At 37.3% G+C, this 15,500-nt stretch overlaps 1 protein-coding gene and 1 long non-coding RNA gene across 3 annotated transcripts in view; both read right to left on the bottom strand.

Annotated features, from left to right (window-relative positions):
• The window catches only part of PATE2 (prostate and testis expressed 2), a 14,207-nt gene extending 8,486 nt beyond the window's left edge, over positions 1 to 5,721 (bottom strand). The window contains exon 1 of the mRNA XM_081797349.1: positions 5,592 to 5,721. Coding sequence (XP_081653475.1) covers positions 5,592 to 5,721 — 130 coding nt within the window. The remainder of the gene's footprint in view (positions 1 to 5,591) is intronic.
• A 3,077-nt stretch (positions 5,722 to 8,798) lies between these two features.
• Positions 8,799 to 15,500, bottom strand: part of LOC145716285 (uncharacterized) — a 48,411-nt gene continuing 41,709 nt past the window's right edge. Inside the window, exons 3-5 of one of the 2 annotated variants that reach the window (XR_014138867.1) lie at positions 13,028 to 13,207; positions 12,693 to 12,878; positions 8,799 to 12,097 (exon numbers count right to left, since the gene is read on the bottom strand). This is a non-coding gene — a long non-coding RNA (uncharacterized LOC145716285). Of the gene's footprint in view, positions 12,879 to 13,027; positions 13,208 to 15,500 lie in introns of both variants that reach the window. The other variant, XR_014138866.1, reaches the window with a different exon arrangement.

Below are 15,500 nucleotides of genomic sequence, written 5' to 3'. Positions count from 1 at the left end.
CGGGACTCCAGGATCATGACCTGAGCCGAAGGCAGTCGCTTAACCGACTGAGCCACCCAGGCGCCCAATACCAGCCCATTTTTAACTGAATTTAGTAAAGGAATAAAAAAAACTTTAAGCCAGCACTGCCAGTCATAGATACTGATGAATGTCATATTACTATCTGGATTTGGGGCATTTCTGTCCCTCTAATAATAATTAACTAAAAAACAATGATCTCCTCTTCAACTCCTGGTCAATGGTGATGATGCAATCTCACTGAAGTCATCCCATAAACTGAAACTCTGCATACTGCTTCATCATCCGGGTTAAGAAATAGAACTTTGCCAGTACCCCTGGAAGCCTCTCCATGTTGCCCATCCCAGTCCCAGCCCTTTCCTTCATTCCCGAAGTATCCACTATTCTGAATTTTGTAGGAATCACTTTTTTCTGTTTCTTTATGATTTTATCACCCAAATATGTATCTTAGGAAACTATAGCTTAATCTCACCCAGTTGTTTTTTTTTTTTAATTTAGTATGCTTTGGAGACTTTTAAATTATAGGTACTTGAAATTTACCTATTGAAAAATCAAGAACTGTTTGATCTGTAGAGTTTCCCACAGCCATATTCTGATGACAGCAAACTCATGGTTCAGTTAAACACGTTCTTATGTCCCCATATATCTAGAAGTTCAAAACCAGATCCACAGGCTTGATAAGACTCAGATTCAATCCCTTTGGAAAGACAATAGGTGATGCATTGCTGTTTAATCAAGGGACAGAATATGTCTGGGCTTCTCTGTCTTTGTGATGTTAGCAGACATTTATGCTTATTATTTAGATCCATAATTCATCAGATTTTCAAAATGGTGATATTTATTTTTTTTTGAAGTTTTTATTTAAATTCCAGTTGGCTAATCTACAGTGTAATGTCAGTTTCAGGTGTAGAATTTAGTGATTCAACACTTATGTACATCACCTGGTGCACATCACAAGTGCCCTCTCCTCTGGTAACCATCAGTTTGTTCTCTATAGCTAAGAGTCTGTTTCTTGGTTTCCCTCTCGTCCCCCCTCCCCCACATCATGTTCATTTGTTTTGTTTATTAAATTCCACATATGATTGAAATCATATGGTATTTGTCTTTTTTCTGACTGACTTATTTCACTTAGCATAATACTCTCTAGTTCCATCCATGTCATTGCAAATGGCAAGATTTCATTCTTTTTGATGGGTGAATAATATTCCCTTTGTATATCGATACCACATCTTTGTATCTCTTCATAAGTTGATGGACATTTGGGCTCTGTCCATAATTTGACTATTGTAGACAATGCAGCCATAAACATCGGGGTGCCTGTATCCCTTCAATTACTATTTTTGTATCCTTTGGGTAAGTATCTAGTAGTGCAATTGCTGGATCATATGATAGTTGTATTTTTAACATTTTGAGGAATTTCCATACTGTTTTTCCCAGTAGCTGCACCAGTTTGCATTCCAAAATGGTGATACTTAATCTCCCAACTTATTTTTAGTTGTTAGCAGGAATAATTTTATAAAGAGACACTTTCCTCATCTACTATTTGGTTATCCAGTGGTTCCATTTTATGGCTCTTTTTTTTTTTTTAAGATTTTATTTATTTATTTGACAGAGAGAGACACAGCGAGAGCAGGAACACAAGCAGGGGGAGTGGGAGAGGGAGAAGCAGGCTTCCCACGGAGCAGGGAGCCCAATGTGGGGCTCGATCCCAGGACCCTGGGGTCATGACCTGAGTCGAAGACAGATGCTTAACGACTGAGCCACTCAGGTGCCCCCATTCTATGGCTCTTGATTACCCTCCAAAAGTAACCAATTTTTTCTAATATCATTCTGAACTCATGAATTCAAACATATTTTATCAGTTTCAATATACTACATTTCTTGTCATTAGTAAAGCTCAAATTATCACATCTTTATGGGAGCCATTTGAAGTTGCCTCTATTTAACCCTTGAGCTGTTTGATAATCATCCTATTATATGGTATGAAAAGATGTTTCAGTCATCTTGTACATTGCTTGCCCCTGACTTGAAATTCAAGAAATTCTGTTCTTTTGTAGTCAGAAATGCTATTTCAGGACCAGAATCTTCTTACCTCTGAATTGTTCATTATTCCTAAAATTTTTCAGGGAATAAATAGATAAATAGATGTCAAATACCTTGTGAGTACCACCTGATATTTTCAATTCAAATACAGGACAACAAAGCTTTTACTCAACTTCTTTTATTTTATAAGTATATCTCTCTTGTTTCACACTGAAAATTCTGGTTCCCAAGGACATAGAACAAAATTAGAATTATATATAACATGCATAACATAAAATTATATCTATATGAATTATAATATTGGAATATATAAAATAGAATAAAATTAGAATTGAATAGAGTTAGAATATCCCATAATCAATTGTTTGCTTTATCCCACATTATACACACAACGGTCTAAACATAACAATGTTAATACTACCACCACCAACTATGGTTACTAAAATAGTTTTAAAATTTTGCATATGTTCTCCACTTCTCAACAATCATCACTTTTTTTTTTTTAAATGATTGTATTATATCTGCATCCTATCCTAGAGCCATTACATGCTAGCCTCTCTGGCTTTTAATTTTCACTGAGTCTTTGTTCTACTACCAGGTTTACACTGAAACTCCACCAGTAATTCATACTTTGAGGTCTCTCTAGTCATTTCCTTTATTCAAAGCATTTTTTCTCAATGGATTCTTTAGAAATGGCTTACGGGAAAAATAATTCTGAAATTCCTGTATGTTCAAACACTGTATGTTTTTTGCACTTGAAAGTGAAGTTTGCTAAGTACAGAATCCTTGGTTCACATTTTCTTCCCTAACATACCATAAACATATTACTTCCTTCACAAACATCTAATGATTAACCAATTTTCTGTCCCTTGTAAGTTATGGACATTGGCCTAAAAGCTCAGAGGATACTTTTTTTTCCTTTTTTTTAAGTTTGGTAATTTTACAAGAATATGTCTTGATGTTGAGCCTTCTAAGTTGCTAGCATCAGCGACACAGTGTGTTGTTCCAGTGTGAAGTTTCAAGTCTTTTAAAGTTGTTTCAGAAAAGTGTTTTATTATGATTATAAATTTTTAGTATTCTGTTCTTTTTCCTTGGTTTTCTTTTTTTAGGAGCTTCTCTTATCTGTATATTGAATCTTTTTCTTTATTTAAAAAATTATAACATTTTGGGGTGCCTGGGTGGCTCAGTCGTTAAGCGTCTGCCTTCGGCTCAGGTCATGGTCCCAGGGTCCTGGGATCGAGCCCTGCATCGGGCTCCCTGCTCGGCGGGAAGCCTGCTTCTCCCTCTCCCACTCCCCCTGCTTGTGTTCCCTCTCTCGCTGTGTCTCTCTCTGTCAAATAAATAAATAAAATCTTTTAAAAAAATTATAACCTTTTAAAATCTATAAATCTCATTTCTTTTAGATTTTAAAATTTCTACCTTTTCCACTTTCTACTTTCCTTAGGTCAATATTTCACTATTTATGCTTATATTCTTTAACTTTGGCTAGTAGAGATGGTGCACCATGGATCCTGAACATCACAAGGGTCTTCTTTTTGGGTATATCAAGATGCAAGGCCTTGACCATACTTTTCTCAGGCTATCGCTCAGGATTGTGTTCACAGAGAAAAATGTTGAAGGATGCGCTAACATCTCCCCCAGGACAAAGAGCAGGCTTGCTTCTACTTAGTAGATAAGTGGTCGATTCCTCAAGCTCAGTGTTCCCCAGCTGTGACGCAAACCCACGGTGAGTAGCATCTACCTGGCTCTCAACTACACTGCCCTGTGGGACTCAGGGAACCTGTGTAAAATGGCGCTCTGGCTTCTGTTTTCACCATGAGAATAAAGTCCTTTGTCTCAACATCTTGCTCCCAGGAATATAGGGGGGGAAAGCCGCAGTAAAAAATTAAGTAAACATGTAGACTATAAAAATCCCACTTCTATGATCATAGTATAAAACTGTAACCTTTTACATCTGCACATGGACTAAAACTGGAAGTTGTATTAGAAAAAATAAAAATACTATCTTTAACTTCAAAAAATAAATAAAGTCCTTTGTCTCTGACCCAAGAGTTTTGTTTCTCCTACCAGCATCTCTAAAACAAGGACAAGCCAGCTTGTTAGCTTGCAAGTAGGGTAAAACCCCAGACTCTTCACTGTTCTTGACAGTCTGGGAGATGAGGATGAGATAGTGACAGGGACATGGCTTTCTGGAAGATGAAGGACAAGGGCTCCCATGGGATTGGGTTAAGAGAAAGAGAAGACATCTTGGGGTCCATTAGCAGGTGCTCTCACCCCAAGTGGAGGGAAGTAAGGGAACCCCCCTTCTCCTAGCTGTTGGTATTACTTTTCTATTGTTGCATAACAAATTACCATTCACACAGTGGCTTAAAACAGCACAGATTTATGATCTCACAGTTTCTGTAGGTCCGAAGTGTGGGCGCAGTGTGACTGGTTCTCTGCTCAGGGTCTCACCAGGCTAAAATCAAGGTGTGTGGTTCTCATCTGAAGCCAACAACCAGGGAATAGCTCAATCCGTCAGCCTCTATGTGAGCGAGCTTGAAAGTGGATCCTCCCCAACTTGAGCCACAGATGACTACAGCCCGGCCAACACCTTCATTATGTTTGTGAAAGACTCTGAAGCCAAGGACCCAGCTAAGCTACACCGATTCCTAACCAAAAACTTTGAAATCATACATTTTGTTGTTCTAAGCCCCTAAGGTTTGGGAAATTGGCTATGGGGCAATAGGTAATGAATATATTAGCACGTGTGGGGACAAAGGGAGAGAGCCCCAGAGACTGGGAGTTATGTAGGAGTGAGGGAGGTACCTACTAATAGTGAGACAAGGTGCCAAAGAGGGAAAAGCCTCCCACTGCTCCAGCCATCCCCTGCAAACTAGCTTCTCTTGCTCCCTGCGTGCACCACACTCCTGACCAGAGAGCAGCAATCTCCTTGCAAGTGTGTGTGTGTGTGTGTGTGTGTGTGTTAAACAATCTGGTCTTTTTTTTCCATAGGGGAAAAAAAAAAGCACCTGGATTCAAATGGCAGGATTTGGGAAAAACTTGCAGTGGGGCCCAAACAACCCAGCTGTGTTGGAAGATGTGCACCTAGCTGTGGTCCACTCTCCACCTCTGAGCCCACAACACTAATGGCCTCTTTGAGCTACAGGCGCTGTGACCGATGACTGTCAGTTGGAACTTCTGGCAACAAAGAAGCAACATATACCGGGAGATACTCTTTGGAGATTTGGATTTGTCACCTCCTTGACATGGCTCTAGCCCTTTTGAAAAGCAGCTATTGACCTGCTACAGAGTGCTTGTGAAAACTGAAGGCCAATCCAAGGGAGCCTTGTGATGTATTTTCTGGCCTGATATTCGCATATGGGAGTGAGTCAACTCAGACTCAATAACTCGGTAGGTGGGCAGGGCCCCAAAGGCCTCACTAATCAAAGGAAATGGTATATTCATGAGACATGGGAGATATTCTCTCCTCAACTGTGGCTGACCTTTGTATTTTCTTAGTAGTGATTTTTAAAAATCAGAAGACTTACCTTTTGATGAAGTTAAATTTATACTCTTTTTCTTCTGTAATTTGTGCTTCCAGGTTCTGTTATAGAAATCTTTACCTACCTGAATATTGTGAATATTTTCTCCTAAGTTTTCTTCTAGTGGATTTATCATCTTAGTTTGTACATATCAGTATATGATCCATTTAAAGCTAATATTTCTGTACAGTGTAAAGGAAAAGTTACATCTTTTCCCATATGGATATCCAGTTGTTCCAGCAGTTTGTTGGAAAGACTACTAATTTAATAATTCACCATTAAGTGGATTTTTATAGACACTCTTTATCTAATTTAAAAAGTTCTCTTCTACTGTTATCTGATGATAATTTTATTATAAATTGATATTCAATTTTATCATCGTAGTTTTGTTTTTCTTTGTCCACGAATGTGGAGAATTAAATTGATTCCTTCCTCTAATGTTAAACAACCCTTGCACTCCTGAAGTAAATCTTTTTTTTTTTTAAAGATTTTATTTATTTATCTGACACAGAGAGACACAGCGAGAGAGGGAACACAAGCAGGGGGAGTGGGAGAGAGAGAAGCAGGCTTCCTGCGGAACAGGGAGCCCAATGTGGGGCTCAATCCCAGGACCCTGGGATCATGACCCGAGCGGAAGGCAGATGCCTAATGACTGAGCCACCCAGGTGCCCCGCGTTCCTGAAGTAAATCGACCTGGTCGAAGTAGATTATCCTTTTTGTGTATTATTGAATTAAGTTTGGTAAGGTTTGTTTTGGAATTTTTGCATCAGAGTTTGAGAGATCAGTCTCAAAAAAATTTTCTAACATCCTTATCACGTCAAGGTTATCCTAGACCCATAAAACTAAGTTAGGGAGTGCTTCCTGATATTTTGTTCTCTGAAAGAATTTGCATGAGGTTTTTCCCCTTGATGTTTGAGAGAAGTCACCGGTAAAGACATCGGAGGCTACGATTTCCTTAGCAACAGAGTTATAATTATGGATCCAATTTCATTAGTAGTAATATTTCTTCTTTTGACAGTTTTCACAAGTTAATTTTTTTCAAAAATGTTGTGTTTTGTGAAATTGTTAAATTTGTACTATCCTCTTCGTTATCTTTCAAATGTCTGCTGGAAATGTAGTGATATACCTCTTTATTCCTGTTTTTTCTTTTTCTTTTTTTTTGCATTTGCCTTTTTAAAAATCTTGTTTTTAAAATTTATTATTCATTTCTTTTCATTGCAGTAGAACTGACACGCAAGTATTACATTAGTTTCAGGTGTACAGCATAGTGATCTGGTAGGTCTATACGTAATGCTAGGCTCGCCACAGGTGCAGTGGTGACCACCTGTCCCCCTCCAGCGTTATTAGATACCCCTGAGCAGCCCCTGCTGTGCACTTGATCCCTGTAACTTATGTTCATTCTATGTCTGGAAGCCTGTACCTCCCACTTCCCTTCACCCATTTTGCCCACCTCTTCCTCCTTCCCATCTTCCTGATATGCTTGTTTTGTTTTCTCTCCATTTTTCTTCATTCAAGCTGTGATTTTCAAAGAAACACATTTAGGATTTGTTGATTTTGTCTTTTGAATATTTACCTCTGCTCTTCTCTTTATTTCCTTTCTCAACATTTTTGCCGGGTTTGATATGCTCTCCTCTGTCTAGCTCCTTGAGGTAGATATTTATATAGTTAATGTTCTGCATTATTTCTTTACTACTATATCCATTTTAAGACTATAAACTTTCCTTTTAGCCCTGTTTTAGTTGCTTCCCACAATATGAATGTCACATGTTCATGAGCACTCACTTCAAATTATTTCTAATTTCCATTATGATTTCTTTAATCCATCAGTAATTTAAAGGTTCTTTTTGTTCCAAACAGTAGGGAAATCTTCTAGTTTTATTTTTATGATTGATGCATTCCTTAATTCCACAATGGTCAAAGAATATAACCTGAATTATTTCAATCTTTTGGAATTTTTACATCTTGATTTATTGTCCAGTTTTAGTAAATATTCCACATGCACTTAAAAAGAATAGGTACTCTGCCTTTGTTAAATGCATTATTCCGTATATGTCAACTAGTTCAAGTTTTACTACCCAGATAACCTATATCCTTACTGATTTTTTTGTATGTTTGTTCTATCAGCTATTGAGAAAGGTGTAATAAAATCTCCCCTAATGAGATACCTCATAATGAGATGAGAAATAATACCTAATTCCCTTATTAGTCTTGCCATTCTTTTGGTTTCTATATTCTGATGCCATGTTATTAGGTGCACAAACACTTTGAATTATGATATCTTCCTGGTAGGTTAACCTCTTTTTCATTATGAAAAGTCTCTCTTCTTTCTTGCCTGAAAGTATACTTTTTTGATATTTGTATAACTATGTCATTTTTCTTTTTTTGAGTTAGGGTTTTCATGGTATGACTTTTTTTAGTCTTTTACTTTCAACCCTCCTCACTCTTGTTTTTGATAGAGCTCATAAATAGCACAGGGTTGGGTTTTTGAAAATACCATCTGACAACCTTGGACTATTAATTAGAATATCTAATCTTTTTATGTTTAATTACTGGTGTATATAGAAGAGTATATTTAGCACCTAATTTTTTTCCTATTTGAACTATCTGTTTTAGGTTCTTTTAAAATTGTTTCCTGGACTTCTTTTGGATTTCTCAAAAATATTTATTATTTCATTTTCATTGTACGTATTTATTTGCTGTACTTTTTATTTAAACTCTTCTCTAAATTGTTACCTTGATATTACTGCTTACATCTTTAACTTATTACAAAAAATAGCCAGTTATTACTTTTCCCACTTTTGGGAATTCTAGGTCCAGTAATTCTAGGACCTTAGCACACATTCATGTAGGCCTACCTGGCTTTTGCCTTATTGTTGTAATTATTTAAATGCTACACAGCCAAGGAATAATCAGTGAGCTTGGAAGATATGTCAAGAGTAACTTCCAAAACTGAAATGCAAAAAGAAAAAAAATGAAAAAGATAGCACAGAATAACCCAGACTGTGGGGTGATTAGAAAAGGTGTAACATGCATAGTAGGAATACCAGAGGAAAAGAAAGAGATAAAGGAATGGAAGAAATATTGCAAGTAATGACTGAGAATTTTCCAAAATTAATTAGAAACACCAAATCACATATCCAGGAAGATTAGAGAACACCAAGCAGGATTTTAAGAGATAGTAATAACAGACAGCTGCTCCATGAGCCGCAATTCCCAGTCCTCCTTCCCTGCTGCCCACACCGGTGTTCCCCCAGACTGTGAGATGCTCAAAGAGGAGCACAAGGTGGCTGTACTGAGGGTACCCCAGAGCTCGGCTCCCATGGCGACCACTGTGATCATCATAGAAATAAAGAGGGGCATTATAGACTTTTAAATGGGTCAATTCTCCAAGAAGACATAACAATCCTTAATCTGTATGTGCCTTGCCACAGAGCACCAAAATATGTGAGGCAAAAACTGATGGAACTGCAAGGATAAATAGATGAATCCACTGTTATCGCTGCAGATTTCGGTACCCCTTTATCATTAATGGATGATCCAGTAGGCAGAAAATCAGAGGACATGGCTGAGTGAATAGCACCAATCAATCAACTAGATCTAATTGACATTTATAGAATATTTTATCCAACAGAATACACATTCTTCTCAAGCTTGCATGAACCATTCACCAAATAGACATATTCTGGGCCACAATACTTCATTAACATATTTAAACGAATACAAGTCATACAGTGTATGCTCTCAGATCTCAATGGAATTAAATGAGAAATCATAACAGAAAGATAGCTAGGAAAAAAAAAATCCCCAAATACTCAGATTAAATAACATACTTCTAACTTCCGTATGGGTCAAAGAAGTCTCAAGAGAAATTTTAAATATTTTGAACTGGGGTACCTGGGTGGCTCAGTCATTAAGCATCTGCCTTCAGCTCAGGTCATGGTCCCAGGGTCCTGGGATCGAGCCCCGCATCGGGCCCCCTGCTCCACAGGAAGCCTGCTTCTCCCTCTCCCACTCCCCCTGCTTGTATTCCCTCTCTTGCTGTGTCTCTCTTTGTCAAATAAATGAATGAAATCTTTAAAAAAAATAAAATAAAATATTTGAACTAAATGAAAATTAAAATATATTATCAAAATTTGTAGGATGCAGAGAAAGCAGTATTTAGAGGTATGTTGAATATTGCAGTATTGAATGCATATATTAGAAAAGAATGAAGATTTAAAAATCAGTCATCTAAGCTTCCACCTTAGGAAACTAAAGAAGAGAAAATAAAACCAAAGTAAGCAGAAGAGAAATAATACAAATTAGAACAGAAATCAATCAAATTAAAAAGCAATAGAAAAAAATCAACAATTAAACACTGGTTCTTTGAAAGAATCAACAAAATTGATAAAGCTCTAACCAGAGTATCTGAGAGGAGAGAGAGAGAAGACAAATTACTAATATTAGATATGAAAGGGAGGCCAGGATTCCTGATTCCATGAACATGTAAGTGGTAATAAAAGAATATTATGAGCAACACCATGCCTACAAATTTGATAACCTAAATGAAAAGGACCAATTCCTTAGAAAACATGATCTGCCAAAACTTACACAAGAAGAAAGATATAATCTGCATTAGCCTAGATCTATTAAAGATATTGAATCAATAGTTAATAAAGCGCAAAATAGAGAGCACCCCTCATACTCTCTACAGGTTCACTGGTGAATTCTACCAAAAACTTAAGGAAGAAATTATACAGATTCTCTACAATCTCTTCCAGAAAATAGAAGCAAAGGGACTATTTCCTTAAAAATATGGAATAAAACTACTTATTCTACAGATTTTTAAAACAACAATAATGAGCATTATTAACAACTTAAACATACACAATGTTATATGTCAAGTATGTGCCAATAAATCTGAGAAAATATTAATGAAAGGGGCAAAAGATTGGAACTCATTAGGGAAACGCTACTTAAAACCACTTCACTCATTAGAAAGCTAAAATTAAAAAGTCTGATCCAAGCAAGGGTTGGCAAGGATGGGGAGGGGCTAGCGAGTGAGCACTCTTGGTGGGTATGTAAAATGGTACAACTTCAGAGAATAGTTTGGCATTTTCTTAGAGTTAAAATTATATTTACCATTTGACCCAGCTATTCCACTCCTAGACAATTCCTTAAGAGGAAAGAGTGTATGTCCATACAAAGATTTATACATGAATGTTCATAACTGCTTTATTTGTGATAGCCAAAGTCTGGAATCAATTCAAATGTCCATCAACAAATGGATAAATTGTGGTAGGTCGATTGGATAAATACCACCAGGCAATATAAAGGGATAAACCATTGACTCAATAATGTGGATGAATCACACAAAAAATATGCTGACTGAAAGAAGCCAAACCAAAAAAAGTACTTGCTGTATGATCTCATCTTATAAACTTCTAGGAAATGCATACTGATCTAAAAGTACCAGAAAGCAGCAGATGTTAGGAGGCGAGGCGGAGATAGGAGAGAAGCATTACAGAAGAAATTATAAAGGGTCACATGGAAACTTCTAGACCTGATGAATGTGTTCACTGTCTTGATTTTGGTGATGGCTTCACAGCCATGCACATGCCAAATATTATCAAACTGTACACTTTAAATAAGTGCAGTTTTTTGGATGTCAATGACACCACAATAAAGCTATTATAAAGAAAAATATTTTAAAATAAAATGTAATGTATTTTAAAATTATCATTGAGAGACAGATGGACATTTTGTACTCCAGATGTTACAAAGAAGGACACAATATCATCTATGCAGTATTTCAGCCTAGAATGCATAATATCTAAGACTAATGATGAGGAATTATCAAACGAACTCCAAATGAGGAATGTTCCACATAAAAAGGAGGGAGGACTGTATAATATATATGTATGTACATAAATGCCATGGAAGACAAAGAAAGCCTGCAGAATTAGAATATGAGTGATCGAGCAGATAAAAGTATTGTATCAGAGTTAATTTACCAAAGTTGATAACTGTTACTGTGGTTGTGTAAGACAATAACTCTATTCTTAGAAAATAAACACTAACAGAATTTTAAGTGCTCTAAAGCCATGATGCAGGTAACTTAACCAAAACAGTTCAGCAAGTGGGGAAAGAGGTGGGGCTGAAGGGGGCAGTTAATGAGAAAGAGCATACAGCAACTGGAAAAGCAAATGGGATTAAATGTTAACAATATGTGAACCTGGGGAAGGGAGAAATGGTGTTCTTTGTATTGTTTTTATTTTTGCAACTTTTTCTGTAGGTTTGAAATAATTTCCAAATTAAAAAAAATTTTTTTTTAATTTTAACTACAATAGAAAGTGTTTTATCCTCAAACAAATGAACCCATCTTCAACTCTTCTATGACATTTTAGAAATGATTTATACCAGAAATATATAAAACATGAAGTATTGTGGGGGCATCTCGCTGGCTCAGTCAGTGAAGCATGTGACTCTTGATGTTGGGGTTGTGAGTTCGAGTCCCACATTGGGTGTGGAGCCTACATAAAATAAAATTAAAAAAAAATGTTTTAAATATGAAATAGTGTGATTCCTGGACTCAACATTAATGTCATCAAGATTGAAATGACTTTCAAAAGACTTCTGAGGAATTTCCAGATGATCACGGATTTCTCCTTTCAAATAAATTGACACAGAATTTTGTATTTCAATTCCATTCTGGTAAAACTCTTTCCACAGCACTTGAACATTTGCAAGGCGGAAAAGGGGGGGATATTGGTCAAAGAGTACAAACTTAGAGTTAGAAGATGAGCAAGTTCTAGGAATGTAATGCACAGCATTGTGATTACAGGTAACAATCCTATACTACATTACTTGAAAGTTGCTAAGAGAGTAGATCTTTAATGTCCTCACCACAAAAAAGAAATGGCAATTATGTGTGACACAATGGAGTCATTAGCTAAGGCCATCCTACTAGTTAGCTAACAACCACCACTGGGTTGAATCCTATCGCAATATGTAAGTGTATCAAATCAACACACTATACACCTTAAAGTTACACAAAGCTATATGTTAAAACTGTATCTGAATGAAGCTGGGGGGAAAACATACATTTGCAAGGATATTGGCCTCTACCTTTTTCATTCATATTGGCGATTTAGCCAAGAAAGCTTTGATTTTTTCAGCAGCAGTTAACAGTAACTTCAGGACCTTGAGTGCAAACATTTATCACATTCAGATGGTTTACCACATCTTTGAGATGAGCCAGGCCATGAATAAAGTCCTCTTTTTCAAAATATTCCAAGCGTAGGTTTGTTTTTTCTTTAAAAAATAAACAAATAAATAAAACTTCTTTTATCAAAATTGATACTAAATTTTGCCCCTTCGAAAGCCAGAGAACTTCTGTGATAGAGAAGATTTTCTTATTTTCCACAAAAATATTTTTTAAATGTGATGATTTAGAAACTTACTTTGGATAAAGTTGATGGCTCTTTCAGCTGATGACAGAATTTCTTTCAGAGTTGTTTGAATAGTCTGTTGTCTGTTGTGCATGTAAGTCCTAAAACAAGTGAGTGGCGAGGATGTGAGGAGATTCCTTTCTCACTGAAGTAGGAAAACCAGATGGTCACCAAGCATTGTAGGAGTTCCATCTGCAAAAAGGGAAAGGAAGCTTTTGTTTCAAAGTTCTGCATGATAAAACCACCTTTTTACCATTACCAAAAAGTCATTGACTTTTAGAGTTGCCAAGAGAGACTCATGATCTAAGAATTCTTTGACGGCTTCAGCATGCACAGAGCAAGCAAAACCAAAAGGAAAAGGAAAACTGGCAACACTGAAAAAATTTCCTTTAGTTTTATCCAATTGTAAAATGCAGGAGTATGGCAAAAGTGCCAATTCCTCAATGACTGCTTCAAATTTTTAAAGAAATATCAACTATCCTATTTGACAAGGAAAATGGATTATGGATTTTTTTTTCCTTTGTTGCAGGACACAAATCAGTGCCAACATGGTTCATTAAAGTTTATCCAATATAAGTAGAGCTTCTTTTCATCTAGCAAGCTGGTAAGAAAATGTACGGAAGGGGCGCCTGGATGGCTCAGTGGGTTGGGCGGCTGCCTTCGGCTCAGGTCATGATCCCCGGGTCCTGGGATCGGGCCCCATGTCCGGCTCCCTGCTGGGTGGAGAGCCTACTTCTCCCTCTCTCTCTGCCTGCTGCTCTGCCTACTTGGGCTTTCTCTCTCTGTGTCAAATAAATAAATAAAATCTTTAAAAAAAAGAAAGAAAGAAAATGTATGGAAGCCCCAAGGAAAGGGTTTTGTGAAATGGCACAGCTCCATTTAGAAACATGCCAATTTTTTCTCCTTTTTTTTAAATTTTTTTAAATTTTTTTTTTAAAGATTTTATTTATTTATTTGAGAGAGAGAGAATGAGAGAGAGAGAAAGCACATGAGAGGGGGGAAGGGTCAGAGGGAGAAGCAGACTCCCTGACAAGCAGGGAGCCTGATGCGGGACTCGATCCAGGGACTCCAAGATCATGACCTGAGCCGAAGGCAGTCGCTTAACCAACTGAGCCACCCAGGCGCCCTTTTTCTCCTTTTTTTAAAATATTTTTTTATTTACTCATTTGAGAGGCATGAGTGGGGGGCGGGGCAGAGGGAGAATGAGAAGCAGACTCCCTGCTGGGCAGGGAGCCTGATACAGGGCTTGAACCTAGGACCCTGAGATCATGACCCTAGCCAAAAGGCAGATGCCCAACCCACTGAGCCACCCAGGTGCCCCAGAAACATGCCAAGTTTTTCAAACTGAGCTTTCTTAGGAAAAATTCCTAATCTTCCAGACAGACAGAAGTGAGATGCACTTTCATTTTATCTGGCTTCATACTTGCATTCATGAGAATATTTACACACACACACATAACCACTGTGGCCTTTGTGTCCTAGTAAGTTCAAAGATGCAAATGAAAACATCTAATTCCTGTTCTTTCACTTACTTCTATTAGTAATAAAGTCTTGGGCAATGTTAACATTTTGCAGTTTGTTGCCAACATTAAATATGGAAGGAAATGATAAATATCCTTTAGAGTGTACGAGCCAAAAGCAGGCCACCCCAAGTTGGACTATTTTGGCATGAAGATTATTTTGAGTCAAAAAGCAATCCATCAGGGCTCCTGGGTGGCTCAGTTAAGTGTCTGCCTTTGGCTCAGGTCATGATCTCAGGGTCCTGGGATCCAGGCCCACCTTGGGCTCCCTGCTCAGTGGGGAGTCTGCTTCTCCCTCTCCTTCTGCTTCTCCCCCCAATCCTGATCTTTCTCTCTCTCAAATAAATAAATAAAATCTAAATTTAAAAAAAGCAATCAATCACAAGCCAGCAGATTCAGGAAAAGTTCTTTACCCACCTCTCAACTGCCTAAAAGAATTTAGATGGAGGACCTGCTCCAGGAAGAGAGCTCTCACTGTAGATAAAACTACAGTATGACAAGAACTGGGTATGGTAGATGGGGAGGAACCTAGCCCTCTATGTCCCACTGTTTCTGAATGCCCCAGCAAACCTGTTTACCAAACATTTACTCTTTTTTTTTATGTTCCAGTAAATTGCATTCCTTTCCTCTGAAGTCCCAGACTCCTACCTCCTTCTCCTTAGTTTGGGTGGACATAAATACCTCATTTTGCCTGCCTGTCTTTGGAATTTCCATGTCTGAGTAGATTCCCCATATGTATGCTATTAAATTTGATTTTTCTCCTGTTAATGTTTCATGTCAATTTGATTTTTAGTCTGGCCAAAAGGACCATGAAAGGGACAGAAATTCTTGCTCTCTGACAAGAAGTTAATGAAAAATATAAAATTTTCTATCAGGGTTCATAGAACCCATGAAACTAAGAGGACACTAGACCCCATATTAATAAATTTTGCTCAGGAATGAAGGTAAGGTGCTAACAAAAATCT

This window comes from Leptonychotes weddellii, chromosome 11 (genome assembly GCF_054177405.1).
Source record: "Leptonychotes weddellii isolate Sample4059 chromosome 11, ASM5417740v2, whole genome shotgun sequence".
NCBI classification, from domain to species: domain Eukaryota; kingdom Metazoa; phylum Chordata; class Mammalia; order Carnivora; family Phocidae; genus Leptonychotes; species Leptonychotes weddellii.
Note: the sequence above shows the minus strand (reverse complement) of the source record. Positions and strands in the feature narration are given on the sequence as shown.